The sequence below is a fragment of the Podarcis gaigeae genome (genome assembly GCF_964106915.1).
Source record: "Podarcis gaigeae genome assembly, chromosome: 8".
NCBI lineage: Eukaryota > Metazoa > Chordata > Lepidosauria > Squamata > Lacertidae > Podarcis > Podarcis gaigeae.
In genome coordinates, this window is record NC_139684.1 from 20,871,080 (window position 1) to 20,891,955 (window position 20,876).

The 20,876-nt window shown below is 46.0% G+C and overlaps 1 protein-coding gene and 1 long non-coding RNA gene across 4 annotated transcripts in view; one reads left to right on the forward strand and one right to left on the reverse strand.

Moving 5' to 3' along the window:
* Positions 1-20,122, reverse strand: part of LOC310850903 — a 30,750-nt gene extending 10,628 nt beyond the window's left edge. Inside the window, exons 1-3 of one of the 2 annotated variants that reach the window (XR_014567455.1) lie at positions 19,962-20,122; positions 17,687-17,765; positions 16,882-17,040 (exon numbers count right to left, since the gene is read on the reverse strand). This is a non-coding gene — a long non-coding RNA (uncharacterized lncRNA). Of the gene's footprint in view, positions 1-16,881; positions 17,041-17,686; positions 18,374-19,961 lie in introns of those variants that run through there. The other variant, XR_014567456.1, reaches the window with a different exon arrangement.
* CALML6 (calmodulin like 6) lies at positions 6,592-19,676 on the forward strand. Of its 2 annotated transcripts, none has more exons than XM_083752895.1 (5): positions 6,592-6,876; positions 13,056-13,230; positions 14,015-14,159; positions 14,931-15,031; positions 18,973-19,676. In XM_083752895.1, exons 2-5 carry the CDS (start codon positions 13,107-13,109, stop codon positions 19,017-19,019), a joined length of 417 nt encoding a protein of 138 aa, XP_083609021.1. In that variant the 5' UTR covers positions 6,592-6,876; positions 13,056-13,106; the 3' UTR covers positions 19,020-19,676. The 2 variants fall into 2 exon arrangements, with proteins under 2 accessions (XP_083609021.1, XP_083609020.1); XM_083752894.1 differs by lacking the exon at positions 6,592-6,876 and adding an exon at positions 7,707-7,885.
* Positions 20,123-20,876: the final 754 nt, after the last annotated feature.

A 20,876-nucleotide genomic window follows, 5' to 3' on the forward strand; every position in this document is an offset into this window, starting at 1 on the left:
CTCTCTTGGCAGGCGAAAGTACAGCTGGGGGATGCTTGGGGTTTGGAGGAGCGTTTGCTAGCAGCAGGCAGCTAGAGAGCTGAGCCGGAGGCTGGGTCTCCAAAGCAATTAAAATAAACTGCAGGAGCCAAATAACACCAGCTCACAAGAGCAAATGTAATGCAACAAACCAGACCAAGAGTGGGCAAGCGCTCTCTCTCTCTCTCTCTCTCTCTCTCTCTCTCTCTCACACACACACACACACACACTCCAGTGCTTAGCAGTTTCTATTTCTGACATCACACTGAAAAGCAATAGCAGGATTTCTCCTTGGTTTAAGAACATTGCCCCACCCCCACCCCTCCAAAAAAAAACTTGGGAAAGAAAAGGGCAGGAGATGTATGCACCTCAAGGGTCATTTGCATTTTCCAAGGATAGTCCCATTTCTCAGGACTGGTGTTGCCTCTTCAATGACTTTAAATCAGGCAAATTCATATAGGAGAAGACTATCATTGGCTACTAGCCACAATGGCTAGGTTTTCTCCCTCCACTGTCGGAGGCAATATGCCTCTGGATACTAGGTCACTGCTTGTCACAGACGGGGAGAGCTGCTTTTGTGCTCAGGTCTTGCTTATGGACTTATCATTGGGACTTCTGATCGGCCACTGGGAGAGCCAGTTCTTGGACACAATGGGCCTTTGGCCTGATGCAGCAGACAGCCTCTTTATGTGTTCTTACAAACTGTTTGCACTTGCCTCTACCCAGCCCTCACATTTCTGGGGGGAAAGACATGAGCAGTGTTTGGAAGGGGAAAGGAATACAGTATCTCATGCATGCTTTCTGAGCATCTGTCAGGATCTGCTGAGGCTAAAAGTAGGACCCATCCTCACTTATACTAGCCTGTCCTGTGTGCAGTGCAGCACAACTGCAGGCTGGCACACCTCCCTAGGCAGTGAACCAGGGAACCTGTGGCCCTTCAGATGATGTTGGCCTACAATGAAGTTTTAGGCTTGTTTCAGCAACTAAGCTCTTCTCGCATTCTTATGTGACTCTGTCTCAGCCAAATCACCAATCCTATTTCCCCTCTTAGGGAGGTATCGGGCATTATCTTTCCAAAAATAATGAATTGAGAGTAGCACTCAGCTTTCAACCTTCTCCTGCGGGTCTCTGAGCGATCCGTTTTAATGGGGAGGGACCGAGAGGTCTCTCTTGCATAGGCTTCTAAATGCACACACAGAAATGCTAATGCACGACTTGGGAGCAGTATCAGCTCATTGGCACAGCCTGGGCTTTGCATACAGAATCTTCCAGTTTCAATCCCTGGCATCCTCAGCTAGGACAGGGTGGGGAGGGAGCCTGTTTCATCCCATGGGCCACTGGCCCTTCTTAGCAACCTGCCAAGGGCCACATGCCAGCAGTCGGCGAAGCGAGGAGCAGAAGTGGGTGGGACAATTGACTGCAATTTAAAAACACCACCCACCATTATTTATTTATATCCTGCCCTTCCTCCCCAAAGGAGCCCAGGGTGGCAAACGCAGCAATGACTAGAACAATTTAAAAATATCTAAAAAAGATGCAGGCTGGGAAAGATCTCTGCTTAAAAGGCTGGTTGGAAGAGAAAGAGATTCAGCTGAGAAGGCCATAGAGAAGGTTTCTGTCTAATATTCAATGCTGATTAAGACCTTTCCAATCTCTGGACACTAAAACTATTATAATGGGCAAAGTTGAAGCCCTTCGTTGTGGGCACCCACAATCTTCAGCGTGGGATGGCACCTATGAAAGCCCCCCAATATATAATTCAAAATAAAAGCAGTACTAAACCAAAACTTACATGTATGCTGAAATGTGCATGCATGTGTGTCATGTGCAACACATGACAGGATCTGATTTCCTTGCATTACTTCAATTTACATTAGTAAGGGGGACGCACACACGGTTTCAGTGGGGATAAGGAATAAAGAAATAACAAAATAATGGGGAGAGAGAGTTTGGAGTGAAGTGTAAGAAGTCTAACCAAGTTCTAATTTTCCCCATGATGACTACTTTGGTGCTTTAAAAAATAATAATAATCAAATTCTTCCAAAAATTTCTCAATTTTTTCCCTTTTGGTGTCCCAAGTGCATGCACAGCCTGCCTGTTGGGAAGAGAGATAGGAAAAAACTGAAGAAAAGTCTGGCTGCTGGATCAGACCAAAAGCCCATCTAATCTAGTCCGGTATCCTGCTCTCAAGGGACGCGGGTGGCACTGTGGCATTCAGAGGCATACTGCAACCAACAATGGAGAGAGAGAAACATAGCCATCACAACTAGGAGGTGAGAAGGGTAATACAATGGAGGATGCTAGCGGAAGGCAAGGCTGACTGGTGGGAACATGGCAAAGCTCTGTTGCAGGAACTACCAGCTGTGAACTCCAGTGTCTGGTTATGATTGCATATATAGTCCAAAGATGGTAAATAAAGTGCATGGCTTTGGAAACCCCAACTTTTGCAGAAGCAGGGGAAATATATTGGGGGAGGATGTGAAAAGAGCGGGGGTGGGGGGCAGCCCAATGAGGACCGAACCACAGGATGCTGAGCATCTGTTGGCAATTTGGAGGGGGAGGGAGGAGGAAACAGAAAACCAGGAAGGGGCTCAAAGTGGAAGCTCCTGAAAGGAGGTGGAACTGAGCAAAAGACCAAAACAGGACCAAGCCACACTGCAGCATTTTGTTGCAGTTAGGGATGGGCAAATCCTTCCATTTCAGTTTCTCATTTTTCCGCTCTCGAGTTCACTTCTCCACATTTCCACGTCAGTTTGCAATTAAACGACGGCAAAAGCCCTCATGAAAATTCATCAGCTTTTTCATGCAAAGGTCCCCACTGTATGCCATATACTGTATACACAATTTTGCAACACAATCACCCTTAGTACAGTGTAGTTGTTGTTTTGTATCTTACTTTCACCAATGCATGCATTTTTCTACACACTTTACCCTGCGATAAGCATTTTCACACATATTATGTGGTTGGAGAACAGCACTGCAAAATTCAGAGAAGCCTGGATTTCGAAGGATGGCTGCATTTCGATTTTCAGAGTGTTCCAGAAAATGTGAATTGAGTAGACTTGCCTTTAAATGCATGCTGAATCAAATCTCTCCCCACCCCGCACCTGCATCCCTCTCTGGCTAATGGGTAGGTGCAGCTCTATCAGAAAGGGGGGGGGGGAAGCAACCTATTTGCTTTTGCATCACTGCAAGGCAGGCTACTGATGAATCAAAGAGTACAGGTGAAAAGCTTTCACACCATTATTCCATGCTCTCTGGCCGGGTTGTGACTGCAGTGTCTCAGAAGAAATGGACTATGTGTGTGCGAGGCCAGGAAAGTAGGAGGCTGGCTCAGATTGGGCTCATCCCTGTTTTTCTTCAATTCCTTTAAAAACTAAAACGGTAGATCATTCCTTGGTCCTAGATCACTGGAGTACCTGCTTCCAGCACATTCTGAAAGAGACACCTGTATACAAACAACATTATATTCTACATTCAATGCACACTGAGATCTTGCTTATTTCTTTGTAGTCCACACAGTCTGGACCTGACATATAATTTATGCCCCTGAAAAGCAGGCTAAAGTGTGCTTGAAAATATCTTAGTGAAAATATTATATGTGAGCTTCCAGACTGTCGCTGCTTCAAAGGTCAGATTTAATGACATAACAGCATCAGGGAGCACAATCAAAGATGATTTTGGAGCTCTTGCACAACAATCTCACTACCTGCCACTCTGCAAATTGAATTCTTTGGGATAATAACAGCAATGAGGAAATGCTTGGAAAAGGGGGAGCAAAATTTGCTTTCCACAATGTAATTTCACCTCCCCATAAATCAGAGGCCCCACTCCAAATGGGTGCTTTTAAACAGGTGTATTCTGCAAGGTGCAGTTGACACAATAATAGTGCATTAATGGTGGAATTATGCTGGACCATCCACACACCGTTCAGCATTATTCTGTGATGCTACTCCAATGTTACGGAACCATCGCTGTCTGGAGGGCAACTCAGCGCAACAAAAGCAGGATGAAACAACCCAATAAACAGAACATTCATGGTATTTAAAAATACAGGGCTTCAGCAGGAAATATTGGGATGTGCACCAATTGGAAAACAAGCACCCTGGAATTTTTGCAAAAAGTACAGAAAGCCAGATCACATATAACCACCCCAACACCACCATGAGCACAAATAGTCATGAATGCACAATTGAAAAGGATGTCTGGCATGCTCTAGATTAGAATGAATGCTCAATTAATAGCCAACATCATCCAACCTCATCTCAAACTTTGTTCTAACGAATCGTGACAAATGCTCAATAAACAGATTGTCTAGAAGTGACTTGTCTCACTCCATAGCCAGCAGCATTTAGGGCTGTGGAGAGTGAAGTTTCATTTAAAGTACAGTATCAGCCAATCCGAGGCTCCAGGTTCCTCTGAGCAAATGTGACCCTATTAAGCTGGTAACATCTCCCCCCCCCCCCCAAGTTGGCCTCCTCAGCAATATTTCCCCTCCCAGGCCCAGCAGCAGGAGTAAACTTAGTGGCTTTCCATAGCTAGTAGCTTCCAGTTCCCTTGACAGTGTTCAAAATATGCCTGTCCTCTGACCACTCCCCTTATATGGTGTGCACAACTTGGAGAGCCTTTGCTCTTGGGACTGCTGTCCACCTGGCATGGTGCTGGTGGTGCTGATTAATGCCTTTAGGGACAACAACAGGTGCTCTGCTTGCAACCGTATCATCCTATTTCCTTGCAAGAAAGATGCTTTCCCCCATTGGGTTCTGCAACAAACGTAGGGCAATCAACACACACACACACAAAGCCAGAGGGCGTTATCTGCATGCTTAAAGTTGTGGCAGGGAAGAGGGGACATGGCAGAGGTGTGCAGGATTATGCAAGCTGTGGAGGGGCTAGAAATAAGAGTCATCCAGCAAAGCAGAATGTTGGAAGGTTCAGGACAGATACAGGGACAGCATAGAGTTAAACTATGAATTCACACCCACTAGAGGCTGTGATGGCCACCAACTTGGATGGCTTCAGCATAGGGTGAAGGGGGCATTGGGATCAACCCTGAGCCATCTCCCACCTGCCTGCCTTCTTTCTTGCAAGCTGTCCAAGGCTGACACCTTCCTTAGGCTCAGTGTTGTAGAACTCGGCAGGGCAGAGGATGAAGAGAAAACAAGAATTAGCCTCACAGGGTTGTTGTGAGGATAAAATTGAGAGAGGGATAAAAGTGTGTGTGCCACCTTGGAGTAAAAAGTGGAGTGCATATGGTATAATAATCAACAAACACATTGATGTAAGCTATTGTCAATGTTCTCCTGGATCTAGGAATACTTGGCATTGCTAAATGCTGAAATCTCAAACCGACCGCTCTTCCAGCACCCCAGTTCTGCCCTCCTTCTCTGTCGCTGCTACTTCACGGCCTTCTGCTCTCCAAACCGTTCTCTTAATCTCCGCATTAGAGATGTTATGGCACATTTGTACAATTACTCTCTAACGTGCTCTGGCAATCATGCTAGGCTCTGTTCTGGCTAATCAGAGCTGCTATTTGCTCCCTTACGGGAAATGCCGCCAGGGGCATAACTCATTAAGAGTGCCAGCAGAGGCTGGACACTTTGCTTAGAGGGAGGAAAAACAGGGGTTGGGAGACAGGGGTTGGGAGTGGGTGGCAGGGAGGGGGGGATTGCGCCAAGAGAAAGGGACTCCTCAGAGTCAAACCAGTTTTTCAACGCACCTTAAAGAATATGCAATTGATCTGTGTGTTGATCACATACAAATGGAGTTTGGTGATTATTGTACACAACCTGGCACTCCAGGAACTGCTGTGTGCGACTTTCTCGCACACCTTACTCTGCCCTATTCCAGCCATGCCAGCAACCACTGCGGAGAACCCCATCAGAGGAGCACCCCATCTTGGAAAACCGCTGCTGCTGCCAGAAACACGCAGCTAGAGGTTGCAATAGGTACATCACAACTGGACCAGGCCATTGGCCCTACGTAAGGGGAGATTAGCTCTGCCCTTTTCTCCCTTTCTCAATATTCATTCATTAGACTTAGACTACGGACCTTTCCCAGACAGGACTTGCATGTCTTGTTCTACACTGCTTCACTGTCTGCCCCTTGGCTTGTACGCAATCATTTATAGCAATAGTGGGGGAGCTCTTTCAGCTCTAGGGCCATGTTACCTTGTGGGCAACCTTCCAAGAGCCATGCGGCCCTAGATGGACAGGTCCAGAGGCAAAAGCTGGCGGAGTAACGAATGTGAATTTTACCTTGGTACAGTAGGCTGGTTCCTGCACACACTCTCACAACCCTCTCTCTGTCCTTCTTCCAGGCAAACAAGAAGCATGATCAGAGTTCAAGGACACATTCCAGACAGGCAAAAACATTTGAGGAGGATGTGGAGGAGGGCTGGTTGTCTGGGGACAGTCACAAGGCCTAAAGTTTCCCACCCTTGCCTTACTTCTAAGATACGTTTTGTTCTGTTTTTCCAGAAGTGACCACACCAGATAAAACTTTGCAATCAGGAGCAAAGTGCTTAATGCTGAAATGTACTTTGGTGGAAAAAGTCCAGAAGGGAAATAATTACAAATTCGAAGGAAAGGATCTCTTTTTGCTAGCTTTCTCATTCCCCTGCAGCTGTAGCTATTTTCTCGTTCCATTCTTTGAAATGTATAGGTGTTTTTTTTTGTTTTTTAAAAAAACCTCTTTGTCCTAAAAAGAGCCTTTAGAAGCAGCGAGAGTGCTTCCACTCACTTATTTCCATGTCACCAGAATGTTGTGGGGGCCATACTTTATGAAGCAAATAATGCAATCCTAGAGACGTCTGCTCAGATGTAAACTCCCATTGAGTCCAGAGGGGCTTACTTCCAGGTAAGCACGCTGAGGATTGCAGCTTAACATCACAATCCAAAACACAGCTCATATATGAAGGGTTGGGGAATGGTTCCTGAACACAGTATAGCATAAAATCATTGAACTGTAGAGCTGCAAGGGACCCTGAGAGTCATCTAGTCCAACCCCCTGCAATGCAGGAATCTCAACTATAGCATCTGTGACAGATGGCCATCTAGCCTCTGCTTAAAAGCCTTCAAGGAAGGAGAGTCCACTGCCTCTTGTAGGAGTCTGTTCCACTGTCCTGAGTCTTCTTCCTCCTGCCCAATTTACATTTGTAAGCTCCTTGGGAGCAGGGAGCTGTTGCAGTCCTTTCACCTCCACCACTCTTTGTTAAAACAAAAGCCAAACACCTCTGCCTCTGCCTTATTATTCATATACAGGCGGTACCTCAGGTTAAGTACTTAATTTGTTCTGGAGGTCCGTTCTGAACCTGAAACTGTTCTGAACCTGAAGCACCACTTTAGCTAATGGGGCCTCCTGCTGCTGCCGCGCCACTGGAGCACAATTTCTGTTCTCATCCTGAAGCAAAGTTCTTAACCCGAGGTACTATTTCTGGGTTAGCGGTCTGTAACCTGAAGCGTATGTAACCTGAAGCGTCTGTAACCCAAGGTACCACTGTAAATGCTTTTACAAAGAACTCAGAGAGAGAATGTGAAGTAGGGGAGACATTTTTGAATGAACAAAATGGGCTTTTCTTCCTCGCCATTGTGACCACACAAAATAGCCATTGAAGTTTCCTTGTAGCCAGGGGGCCTCTAGGACGCAGCAGCAGATGCTGTTGAGAAGGAAGAACCCTCCAGAAATAGGGCTCCCTCCACCTTCACTTCCATAAAAGGTTGCCAAGAGGCTCATCCCCCTGGGTCCTGAGTGCTGAGCACTTTTTCTCTAGCTGTAAAAGGGAGTGACTTCATGCCCTGTCCTCGTGCTCAATTCCTCCACCGGCAAACTCACCTTCTCGAAGCAGTTTGAAAACACCAAGAAAATGGTGAGTCTCCTTTTACCTGGAATTTCCGCAACTTTGAATTAACTTGAATTATGCTTTCGGAACTGGGGAGCCTTTGTGGCTCAGTGGTTAGAGCACCTCCTTTGCATGCTGGTTCAATTCCCAGCATCTTCAGATAGGGCTGGGAATGTCCTCTGACTAATAACCTGGAGAGATGCTGCCAGTCCGTGTGGACAGTGCAGAGTTAGATGGACCAATGGTGTGATTCAGCTTAAGGCAGTTTCCTATGTGGGTAGAGCATCAGTGGTAGAGCATCTGCATGACATGCAAAAGGTCTCAGGTTCAACCCCTGGCATCTCCAGGTAGGACTGGGAGAGACTCCCTGCCTGAAATCCTGAAGAGCTGCTGCTTGCCAGTGTAGGCAGTACTGAGCTAAATGGATAGAATGTTCTGACAGTATAAGGTAGCTTCTTCTGTTCCTAACTGGAGGTTTCCTGTTGCACTGAACAAGTGAAATGGGGATAGAGGGACATTGTCCCTCTGCCCTTCCCACAACTTGGGTTCATCCAAAGTAGTGGACTTTGCAGTACGTTTAGGAAGGTTAGCAAAAGATCTTTAGAGGGCTGAACAGGACCCCTTCCATCAATTCCTTTAGAACAAGTGTTAACCAAGCTCACGGAAAAGATCTCTCAATGTCTATTTGACAGCCTTTGCTAAATGGAACCTCTGTGGCAGACCTCTAGATACCATCACCAGAAAACCTGAGCTTCTCAGAGGAGGTTATCTAGCTTTTGATTATTTGCTTTTATAGGCAAATCTCCCAGATGTAGGACTAAATAGATTTTTAAAAATTTGATGCAGCAAAGAAACAAACAAAAAAAACCCAACACTTTTAATATATTATTCAAATGTTCTCCACAAAGTATTGCTGTTTTACATGGTGGGGTTTTTTTGGGGGGTGGGCAGGGTGTATTACGCGGCAATAGGGTATTCATGGTGCATTTATCCAGGGCCAGTCATGCCCCCCCTGCCGCTTATTACTTTGCCATCTGCAGGGGCAATTATTGCACTGTAGAAAAAACAAACCAAAAAAATAAACTGGAATATCTGTGGCATGAAAAGTTACAGGATTTCAACATGTCACACAGCATGATTGGAAATGCAGCACTATGTCTACCCAAAAGCTTGGCAGGCACATACTGTTTTGGAAGCAAGGATATTGCATAACCACCTACAAATCATTGTGAACCCACCATAAAAAGGGCATCTGGAGGGTCTCTAAATTTTCAACCATAACTAGAGTTCTCCTGCTTATTCATCCACCTCCTTCTCCAGGGTGCTATATAATCTGCATGAGGCTCAAGGAGACAAATTCATTCTCTCCAATATTCTGAGACGGCTGAAGAACACTCAGCATGCTTATTTATTCCTTTCTGGGCTGCTTGTCTGAGAGAGTGGGGTTTGGGTGTGTGTGCTTTTTGCTTATTTTATTATTTTAATGCTTAGTGGCACAGATTTGGCACTGTTTCTGCTGGCACGGGAGCACTGTGTTTGCAATCAGAGGGATTGATAGAGCACTTTTCACCAGTGCAGCTATTCAGGGGTGGGTGTGCATGTAGCAGCTTCATATTCAACTTCCGGGCTTCAATATTGAAGGGGGTCCAAAAACATGTGGTTGTATCTAATTAAGTGCTACTGAGAGTAGACATTGAAATCAATGGTCACGATCTCACTTGGGTCTGTTGATTGTCTTGCCCCTCAGAATGCGATCCCAACCAATCAGAGATCACATAGTGTAGGTGTGGGAAACCTTTAGCCCTCCAGATGTTGTTGAACTACAACTCCCATCAGCCCTAGCAAGCCTGGCCAATGATTATGGAGTGGCAGCTCAGCAACATTTGGATGGCCAATGACTTCAACTGATGGATTAAATGTGATGCGGTGCTATGTAGCCAATCAGATTTGGGCATGCGATGACATCACAAAGCCGATTCAAGGTGGCAGCAATGTTGCCTGGTTGTATATCTGGCTCATTCTGAAAGGATGAGCCATTCAGCCCATTTTGCATCCCATTCTCAAATTACTGAAAGAGGACTATATTCCCACCACCACCAAAAAGGCCCACCCTCATTTAAACGCCTCATTTTTGCCAGCAGTGCTTTCAAAGCATTGGGAGACTACAGTTAATGGGGAAAGTCCAATCAAAGTTCAGAACTTCAAAGTTCCCTTGATATATCAATGAAAGAGCATGCCTATTATTACTAATATCTTCCTGGATTTCTTTTTAATAAACCAAGTGCTTTCTCAAGCAGAGATCTGATATCCCAAGCACCTTTCTCTAAAGAACAATCAATCATCTTTATTATAATTGTTGCAAACCACGCAGATGATGTGTTGCTGTAGCAACAATTACCTTCAGCGCTTCCCCTTCCCAAACAGTTTCTGTTTTCTCGGTCTTCAATGAAATAAAAAAAACCTCATTCATGGGATGCCAGGGGCACACAGTCTCCACCTGGGAGCTGAAATCAGCGGGAGCAGCGATACCCTCAGATATATTTTTTTCTACAGGAAAGTGGGGGAGAGGAGTGTTAAAGGACACAATCCTGACCCTAGTTTTAAAAAGTGGGTTGTAGGCAACATTAGTCCTGCTCAGAATAGACCTGCTGAAATTAATGGACCTTAATTAGTCATGCTCATTAATTGCAATAATCTGGGTCAGACCGACCCTGTGCCCCCAAATACTATCAGAATCACCACTCTTTGCAGTTAATGACTAACCCACCACTGACCCCCATTCCTCTTGCTCTTCCTTGCCCCCGCCTCTCTTACAAACATATATTTATTTCACCGGCACACTCTCCCCACTTGTCCACCACAGCAACTGGTATATGGAGGCATCCTACCTCTGACATCCTGCCTGTATATTCACTATAACTTTAAAGCACATCCGAAACACATTCTGTCTTCCAAAGAATTCTGGGCATTGTAAGTTCACCCCTCCGAGTGTCACAATTTCCCAGCAACCCCCTTACAAACTACAGTGCCCAGATTTCTTTGAGGGAAAGAATTATGCCCTTGGGTTCTCGATCAGTTGGTTAGAGCATGGTGCTGAGAATGTCAAGGTCGCAGGTTCCATCCCCGTATGGGACAACGGCATATTCCTGCATTGCAGGGGGGGGGGTTGGACTTGATGATGCTTTGGGTCCCTTCCAACTCTATGATTCTACGAAAGCACATGCTCTGAATGTGCTTAAAAGGCTTCGTGTGTACACAGGCCATGTGGCTAGCAGCCACTGTTAGCCTAACCCTCTTCCAAAGCCATCCAAATTGGTGACTGCCATAGCCTCTCGGGGGAGCAAATTCCCTAAGTTTAGCTATGTGTGCAGGGTGAAGAAATCCGTTTCCTTGGCCTGCACTTGAATCTTCCAAAATACTGCTTTACTGGATAGCTCTGAGTTCTAGTGTTAGGAGTGAGGGAGAAAAACTTCAGAGATTCTCCTCCAGGTGATGCAAGGCCAGAGAGAAAAAGGTGGCAGAGTGTTTGTGGAATTTCCTCCCCCAAGAGGCCCACCTGGCATCAACCTGATTCTTCTTCCACCCCTAGGCAGACATGTTTATTCTCCCATAAATACCCCCATGCCCTTTAAAAAAAATTCTTTTCTTTTTTTGTTACATTTCATTTCTGCATCTATTTTTTGTAAAATGCCCTAGACGTTGTGCTGAAGGGGATGGTAAACAAACCTTGATCATATGTATTGCAGAGGGTTGGACTAGATGACCCTTGGGATCCCCTTCCAACTCTAGAATTCTATTATTTTATCTCCCACACCCCAGGCAACAGCTATGGCCAAAAGCAAGACGTATTCCAACAAAGGGCAAATTAAATTGGTACAAGGCTTCCATTAGACTAGATAAATAAATAAATAAATTTGCAGTTATAAATTGGAAATGCCTCCGACCACCCCTTGCTCAAAAATGCTTTGCTGATAATAAAATTAGTCTGGGTTGGATTGAATAGGGCTCAGGATCCTGAAGCTACACAACACTGCCCTCTGGTGCTTGCTCTGAAAACAGGTGGCAAGCTTTCTCCTCTATTCTTCCTTCCAGAAGCAGTGGTGTGTGTTCCTCTTTACAACAACCCAGTGAGGTTGGCTAAACTGAGAGGCTATCATCTGGTGAATTTCATGGCTGGGTGAACAGCTGTGCCCAGGTCTTAAAAACAACAAACAAATAGTATTGTGGCAAATTAAGGAAAGACTGGCGAGTTTAATTTTGGCACACATCACTTAAAAAAATAAAAAGTTAAACCTAAAAATAAATAAATTGGGGGGCACAAATCACTGAGGAATATGGCCACTTCCTCAGATCACACATGGTGGAGGGCTACTGATGGTTTGTCCATGGTGAGAACAAAAGGAAATGGAGTTGTTGTTGTTATTACTTCTACTAAATGGTAAAGGACCCCTGACAGTTCAGTCCAGTCGCGAACGACTGGGGTTGCGGTGCTCATCTTGCTCTATAGGCTAAGGGACCGGCGTTTGTCCGCAGACAGCTTCCGGGTCATGTGGCCAGCATGATAAGTCACTTCTGGCGAACCAGAGCAGCACACGGAAATGCCGTTTACCTTCCTGTTGGAGTGGTACCTATTTATCTACTTGCACTTGATGTGCTTTCAAACTGCTAGGTTACTTTATATATATATATTTCATTATATATATTACATAATATATAATACATTATATATGTAATATATAATGATAATGATGGCGCCAGGCGAGCATCCCTGGAGAGAGTATTCCACAAAAGGGGAGCCACCACAAAAAAGGCCCATGCCTGTGTTGCAGAAAGTACAGTGATACTGATTTGCTTAGGTAAGAGGTGAGGAAATATTTTCAGTCTGAGGCAACCTTTTCTTTTTTGGGGGTGGGAGCAAATGCCAGTGTCTTGCTCTCTCTCAGTGTGTGTGTGTCAAGGTTGGCAAAAGTACAAAAGGGGGCAACTCTCCTGAAACAGGCAAACAAGACATGAACAAGCTCTGTGGGCATGGAATCCTGGCTGGCTGGCAGGGACAGGGCAGCACAGATCCCTGGAGGGAATGGAATGGAGTACCGTGGGAGAGGAGGTTGGCTGGGGCCCCCTGAACAGGAACACTACCCAAGGCATCGTTTTGTCACCCAAGCACCAGTTGCTTAATGCCTCTCTTCACCTGCAGTCGATCGCCCTGACGCCGGAGCAGATCACCGAGTACAAGGGCATCTTTGAGATGTTCGACGAAGAGGGGAACGGCTTGGTGAAAACGGATGAGCTGGAGAGGCTCATGAGTCTGATTGGCATCAACCCCACCAAGAGAGAGCTGGCAACGATGGCAAAGGATGTGGACAAAGACAGTAAGGATTCCCCGTCTGCCCTGGCTTTTCAGAAAGAATTCTGGGGGGATAGGTGAGGGTATGGTACAAAGTGGGGTTGGGGGTTGGTCAGGTGTGTGGGAAAGGCAAAGAGCTTGGTGAGTGGAGCAAACAGGGGAAGTAGCATCCCTCTCTCTCTCTCTCTCTCTCTCTCTCTCTCTCTCTCTCTCTGTGTGTGTGTGTGTGTGTTACACATACATTCTATTTTTCTCTTCCCCTGCCCACACACATTAGTTTGCAATTCCCAACCATTCCTCCCAGTAAAAGGAGCCTATTTATAGTGGTATCCTCAAGGCAGGACTGTGTGGCAGACCAGGCAGAGGGAGGAGGCAGCCGGGTACACTTGCCCCTGACCTTGGAGGGCTAAGCTGGCCAGGGCCCCCCACTAGGGGCTTGCCAATCTTACACTGTCATGCCAAGATCAAGACTCCTGCCCCAGGGCTCAGACAAGCTCTGCACGGGCCTGGTACAAATGTCAGTGGCCCTACGCGAAAAGGATGAGCAGAAAGCATCCCAAAGTGCAGCAAAATCTAAAATGTCCAGAGTCTAAAATCACCAGCGGGACTTACTTTTGCATAAGCACAGCCAACGTAAAATCTGCACCTACTGTTTTGCATCCACTGCCCCTGGTCCTGACCACCACTGACATGTGTCCCTCAGACAGCTGTCCAGAAGGGAATGTTTTCGACCCTTGGGTTGAAAAGAACTGGCTTATAGGAATGCATTAATGGATTCCAGAAGTCTGTCCTTCCTTTTCTTCCCCTAGACAAAGGCACCTTCAACTGTGATGGGTTCCTGGTTTTGATGGGGATTTACCACGAAAAGTCAAAAAACCAGGATGAAGAGCTAAGAGCAGCTTTCAAGGTCTTTGATCAGGAGCATAAAGGCTACATTGACTGGAACACCTTGAAGTAAGTGAGCAGAAGACAGGGCAAAGGAGGGCGGGCGTTGGAAAGTCTCCCGTCCAAGTTTGCTACTCACATCCACACCCTTTAAAGCCCAGATAATCCTGGGGATTGTAGTTTAAGGGTGCTGGGAGTTGTAGCTCTGAAGGGTAAACTACAGTTCCCGTGTGGTTGTGGTTGTTTTGATGGGGAAGCTGTGTGCTTTAAACGTAGGGTATGTATGTGAGCCCAGTCTCCATTCTGTACAGATTAGGAATATGCATAAGAACATGAGATGAGTTTGCTGGATCAGTCCAGCAGCCCATCTAGTCCGGATGCCACAAGCAGGACCTGAGCACAATGGCATTCTGTGCACCTGCCATTTCCAGGAATTGGAGGAAGAACATAGCCATCTTTCTGGTTTTGATGGGCATTCACCTCGAAGAAACCAGGATGAAGAGTTAAGAGCGGAATTCCCAGATTCATAGGAATTGTAGTTTACCTCTCCCACAGCCTTCTATTCCACAAATTTGTCCAGTCCTCTTTTCAAGCCACCCAGTATTCATCCTGGCCAGGAGCAATCCAATTCCGTTCATCCAAGATGACATCTGTGATGGTTGTCATGTTGGCGGCCATCACTGCCTCTTGTGGGAATGAGTTCCAGGGATTAAATATGTGCTGCATGAATTGAATGGATCTATAGCTCTTTGTGAGTGAAGGTAAAGCAGAACCTCCATGTTTAGAGGCAGCATACCAGATAGTGCACAACCACGCCTTACCGTGGCCTCTGCCCTTTAGGTATGTGCTGATGAACGCAGGGGAGCCGCTGAGCGAACAGGAAGCAGAATTCATGATGAAAGAAGCTGACAAAGACGGGGATGGGACCATTGACTACGAAGGTATCAGAAATGCATGGGGAGTTAGAAGGGAGGAACATCTCATAGGTACAGTCAGCCATATAGAATCATTCATAGAATCATAGAACTGTAGAGTTGGAAGGGACCCTGAGGATCATCTAGCCCAACCCCCTGCAATGCAGGAATTTGCAGCTGTCCCACATGGGGATCAAACCTGCAACCTTCGCGTTATCAGCACCATGCTCTAACCAACTGAGCCACATCAGCACCCCTATCTTTTTGTTCAAAATACACATAGCATTAATGAAATACGTAGACACAATCTAACAATTAGCAAGACTTCCACAGTTCTGCCTCCTCCTCCTCCTAAATATCTTATCACCAATGCAACATGGTCTTACTTGACCTGGGCTTTGTGGATTGCATTCTTATTTTTCTCTTTAAGAATTTTGGAGTTTTAATGAACATTCCATAGCCCCTCCCTAGCTGAGGCAATGGTTCAAGACTGCTCAACCTTAATTCAGCAAACCCACGGTTCTTGCACATTTTGTGTGCACACATTGTGCAATAGTGTACAATGCCTACTCAGAAGTAATGTCAATTGAGTTCAATGGGACATAAAGCAACAGCAAAAACTCTCCCCCCCCGCCCACTGCACACCTTGGTCTGTAGAGTTTACAGAGTACAACAGGTATTTGGCTACACCCTCTGAGATACCACCACCTGACTCTACTGTTCCTGCCATTATTTTGCACGTATCCTGAACTCAATTTCCTAACCAATTTCCTAGCAGGATGTTTGACTTGAAACACAGATAAACCTAGGAAGCACCATGGCAGTTCTTCAGACCTTCCAGCAGATGGCAGTATAGTGCACCAATTTGACATTAGTCAGTATCCGTATTTGATAAATTGCAGTGTGTGCTACTTACTTTTCCTTCTCTTAAAGCGACTGTCCCTTAATTTGCTTTTACAAAATACGTGGCAAGGATTTAAAGACCGTTCTTGCATTGCTGTAGGACACGCGGTGGTTGCTGCCCAATCGTTTGATCCCACAGGTTTTGGTATAGTGGTTAAGGCGTTGGAATAGGACCTGGGGGAGACCAGGGTTCAAACCCCCATTTGGGTGACCTTGGGGCCAGTCACTGTCTCTCAGCCTAACCTGCCTCACAGGGTTGTTGTGAGGATTAAATGGGGGGGGGAGAGAAACTATGTATGCAACCTTGAGCTCTTTGGAAGGAAAGGTAGGATATAAATGCAATAAATAAATTGAAAACAATGCTTGGATTACTACAGAAACGTGGCTGTGGTTTTTGGTGGTGCAGACAGCGGCGTAGAGATGGTATTACCTAGCAGGAGGTTCCTTAGACAGTTTCCCCCAAAGACCAACTGAGCATGTTGCCCACCCCCAAGATCATGTATGGACAAGAATGTCTGGCTCGGAGGCACTCTCCAACCAAGGATGTCCCTGTACATATTTGTTTCAGAGCAGCAAATGGAGGGGCGCTCTTTCTGCCTCTGCAAGACCTATCCAGGCTAATGATACAGCTTGCCTGCACCCTGACCACATAGAAAGTCTCACTAATATGACCAAAATCTCTCTGCTTTGACTCCAGAGACTTTGGGTTCTCAGGGCCCATCCTTTAGAGTCTGACACCCTTAAATCTTACATGCAGCCCCCTACAAGGTTGCTCGGAAGGTCATGTGTCCCCTCCATCTGGCTGAAAAAATGCTCCCCACTCCAGGAGTAGTGTGAGGCAGCGACTATTTCCACATTGCCAAAGGAGAAGAAATACATTAACTCCCAAAGAGGAATAGGACATATATTTGAATAAGATACACATATGTAGAGATGCACACTTTGCAATAACTACTATTCACAATGCATCTCACCGTAGCAGGGAAGATTGTGACTGGGTTCCCCATGTGTTCTCTTTGGTCTGCTGTCCAGGTGATCACTGTTGGTGGATGGCCTCTATTTGGGTGATGTGTCAGTGGCTGCAGCTGGTTCCATTCACCCACACCTGGTTGTCGTTTTTGGATTTCTATGCTCTAAACTAGATAAAGAAGCAAACTACTGTCACAGACTGGTTGGAAACAGAGAAATGGGGGGAGGAACCAGCTGAGGAACACCCCCCCACACACACACAGGGGAAGAAAGCTCAAAGCCCGGGGAGTGGTAGTTGGACAAGGATGAGAGGGCAGAGGGGAAAGGGGGGAAAGACCAGGAAGAGAAGGTATCAGGGGCTGAAGATGTAACAGAGCTTAGTGAGCTGCGAGAGTCTGTAGCAGAAAGAAGTCCAGAATCAGAGGCAGAAGCAGGAAAGTGAGGAAAGGGATGCCAAGAGGCAGAGATGAGTCAGGCTGGTGCAGTGTCACAGGTGTCTCCCCCTCCTACTGAGACAAGCTCCCTTCTGTCCTGGTCTTCCAGAGCTAGAAGAGGTATGAAAAGGGCAGAGGAGAGGTTGGTTGCACTGAGACGCAGTCTCTGATTGCTTGGGAAAAGACCTGGAGAGGAGGGGACTTAGACAGCTGCGAGAAGGCGGGGACATTCAGACTTATCAACTGGTTTTCATGGAGTAAGACCACCGGGAATGAGCTACTCTGCTCATTAAGTCTAACACACAACCAAGTCTGCAGAAATAGTGTTTTTGCTAATAAATAGTTAAATCCGACTTTAAACTGTGTGATTACTTACCGGCATGCTCCTGTGACAACTATTGATTGGCAATTGAGGCAGGGTCCTTGAAGGTAGGTTGCAGTCTGAGCGCCTGAAGCTAGGAGGCAGAAGGAAGGGCTCACTAACAAGGCAGAAGGAAGTCAGAAGGTCTGCAAGGCTTACATCTCTCTTAAGCTGCTGACTGGCCCCTTCAGCGTCACCTGATTTCCCAGGCCACATGGACCATGCACTGTTGGAACAAACTTGTAGCAGGCCCCATTTACACCATACATTCAAAGCACATAAGTAGCCATTGCTTCTCCCAAAGAATTCTGGGAGTTGTCATTTGTTAAGGGCGCCGAGAACCATTAAAACACCCCTCACAGAGTCGAGTGCTTTAGCAACCAATCCCTCTTCCCAGGGAATTCCGGGAATTGTAACTCTGTGAGGGGGATAGAGCTTGTCTCCTAACAATTTTCAGCACGCTTAACAAATGACAGCTCCCAAAAATTGGGTGGGGGGGAGCCATGGCTGTTTAAAGTGAACATGGCCAAACTCTGAGAGCTAAGGCCTGACCGGCAGGACTCTACACAGCACCCAGGCCTACCTCAAACAATGACTGGCTGGTGCTGATGGTCAGGCCTACCAGCGCAGGTCTCCATGTGAAAAGAATGGATGGTATCTATCAAGTGTAATCCTAAGCATGCTTGCTAATATGTGGCTTGGACTCAGATTACCAGAAAGATTGTGCCTCCCTTTATGAACCTGCCCATGTGCTAAGATTCTTAGGCGAGCACTCTGTCTTGGTCCCATTCACATCAGAGGCACAGTTGGTGGTGACATGATAGAGTGAGCCTTTTCTGTGGCTGCTCCCAGATTGTGGGATTCTCTCCTCCCAGCTACCTGTCCACCAGCAGGCTGAAGACCTATTCAGGCAGGCCTTTGAAAAGGTGCAGATCATGTTGACCGATGGATCAACCATTGGGACTACATTTTTATACCAACTTTATCTCCCAAGGAGCTCAAGGTTCTCTCCCCCCCCTTTTCATTCTCACCACAACCCTGTGAGGTAGGGTAAGAGATTTACCCAAGGTCACCCAGTGAGTTTCATGGCCGAGTGGGGATTTGAAACCTGGTATCTTACAGGTCATAGCTTGGGAGAAGTGTGCTATAAATACATTGCATGAAATAAACAGATGAGCCCCTCTGAGCTCAGCAGGGCTTACTTCTCTTGTATGTGTGTTTGAAAATACACCAGAAAGTTAAGAAATGGGCAAATTCCACCTTCTTCCTAATAAAGATCTATGTTTGTTTTCCCCTTCTAGAGTTTGTGGCGATGATGACCGGCGAATCATTTAAATTGACCCAATAAGGCCCACTGGAAGAAATTAATTCTTGATGTCTGAGTCCCGTCCCCCCTCTCTCTCTCCACCCAAGCGACTTTCCTGCTTGCAATGTAAATAGACAAAAGGGGCAAGTCTCACAATGTCTGTAGGTAAAATAAAAAATATTGGTGTACAGATCTCTACATCCCTACAGCAAGAAGTTTGCAAGCAAAGAGGAGTGAGGGAAATCCAGTCCCAGTGTGTATCTACATGACAGAGTTAAAACAGGTTTAAAAGTGTAATTCGGTCATTCTGCAAAAAGAGCCAGGCTAAGCCACTTTACCAGAGGATTCTCCTTCAGCTACAATTTCCATAATTCTTCAGAGAAGACCCCGGAACTCCGACAGGCATCTACCCCATACAAAGTTAGCATAGCTTTAAGACTGTGTACTCACAATACATATAGCACATTATTTCCCCCAAAGAATCCCGTGAGCTGCAGTTAACCGTGCTGGGACTTGTAGCTATGTGAGGGGTAAACTACAGCTCTCAGGAATCTTCATGGGAAATAATGTGCTTTCAATGTGCTAGAAATACATGGTGTGTGCCCAGATCAAGTAAAATCGCCTTGGGCAGTTGAGGGCTGGAAACTGGACAGATTGCCCATGTTTAAGATTCATATTAATAAAATTTCAATGAAATCAGTTTCCGTTTTCTTTACCCCCTAAGTGTGGCTTTTTGGGTAGAATCAGTGAAAGAAACGAAGGCCTGTAAGGCCAAGAACAGATGTGGTTAAATGCTGGGAGATGCAGGACAGATTTTTCAAAGAACTTCTTACACAGCACATAGTTAAGCTATGGCACTTGCTCCCACAGGAGGCAGTAATAGCCAACAACTTGGACGGCCTTAAGAGGATTGGACAAATTCTGAGGGGATAAGGTTATTAACAGCTACATTAACTGTACTAGCCATGATGGCTATTGTTCTACCTCCACATTTGGAGGCAGAAATGCTTCTGAGTATCAGTTGCTAGAAACAATAAAGGAGGGGAGAATGTTCTAGTGCTTGGACCCCGCTTGCAGGTCTCCCCAGAGACATCTTGATGACCACTGTGAGAATAGGAGGCTGGACTAGATGGGCCATTGGGCCTCATCCAGCAGGCTCAACTTATGACCAACATATTGAGTTTCCAAACCATAATGCACCGTGTTCCTGTGTGAGTCACATGGCCTGCACAAGATTGCAGCCCCCCCCCCGCCCAGTTTTTTTGGTGGGGAGGGAGCGCTTTTTTCTGGCAAGATCTTGGCACCCAAAATGGCCGCCATGCCCTCACGTGAGGAAACGGGATGTCCCATCTTCCTGGGACAGCTTGTGCAGTATGCCAGTAGAGAGATTGGTTATGAGGAAGAGACAAACTGAAGCCCGATTCCATCTATATCACTTAATGTTTAGAAATGCTAAATGTCTCCACCTATGTAGGTATCTTACATAGTCTTGCACCATTGTTGCTGGACTATAAGGTCTATCTGTATTGGCATTCCACCTGCTTTTGAAAGACACATCTGTTCACACAAGCCTCTCCTTGATCTCTTTGTCCTCCTGTTTTAATCCCTGAATTGTTTTATTGTAGATTTTAATTCCAGGCATTTATATTTTATAGTCTGTGTACCCAGTGTTTCTTCTTTGGAAACTGTTCAGAAGCCTATTTTGGCATTATGTGGTATATAGATATTTATTATTCACAGTCATCTTTGACTACAGGTCAGGCTGACAGGACCTAGAGTCCAACACCATCTAGATAACGTAAGTTGATACATCCCTAGTTTACACTGACTGGTAACAGCAGCTTCCCACCAGAGTTAAAAACAAAACTGGAGATGGTGGGAATTGAAATCAGGACTCTC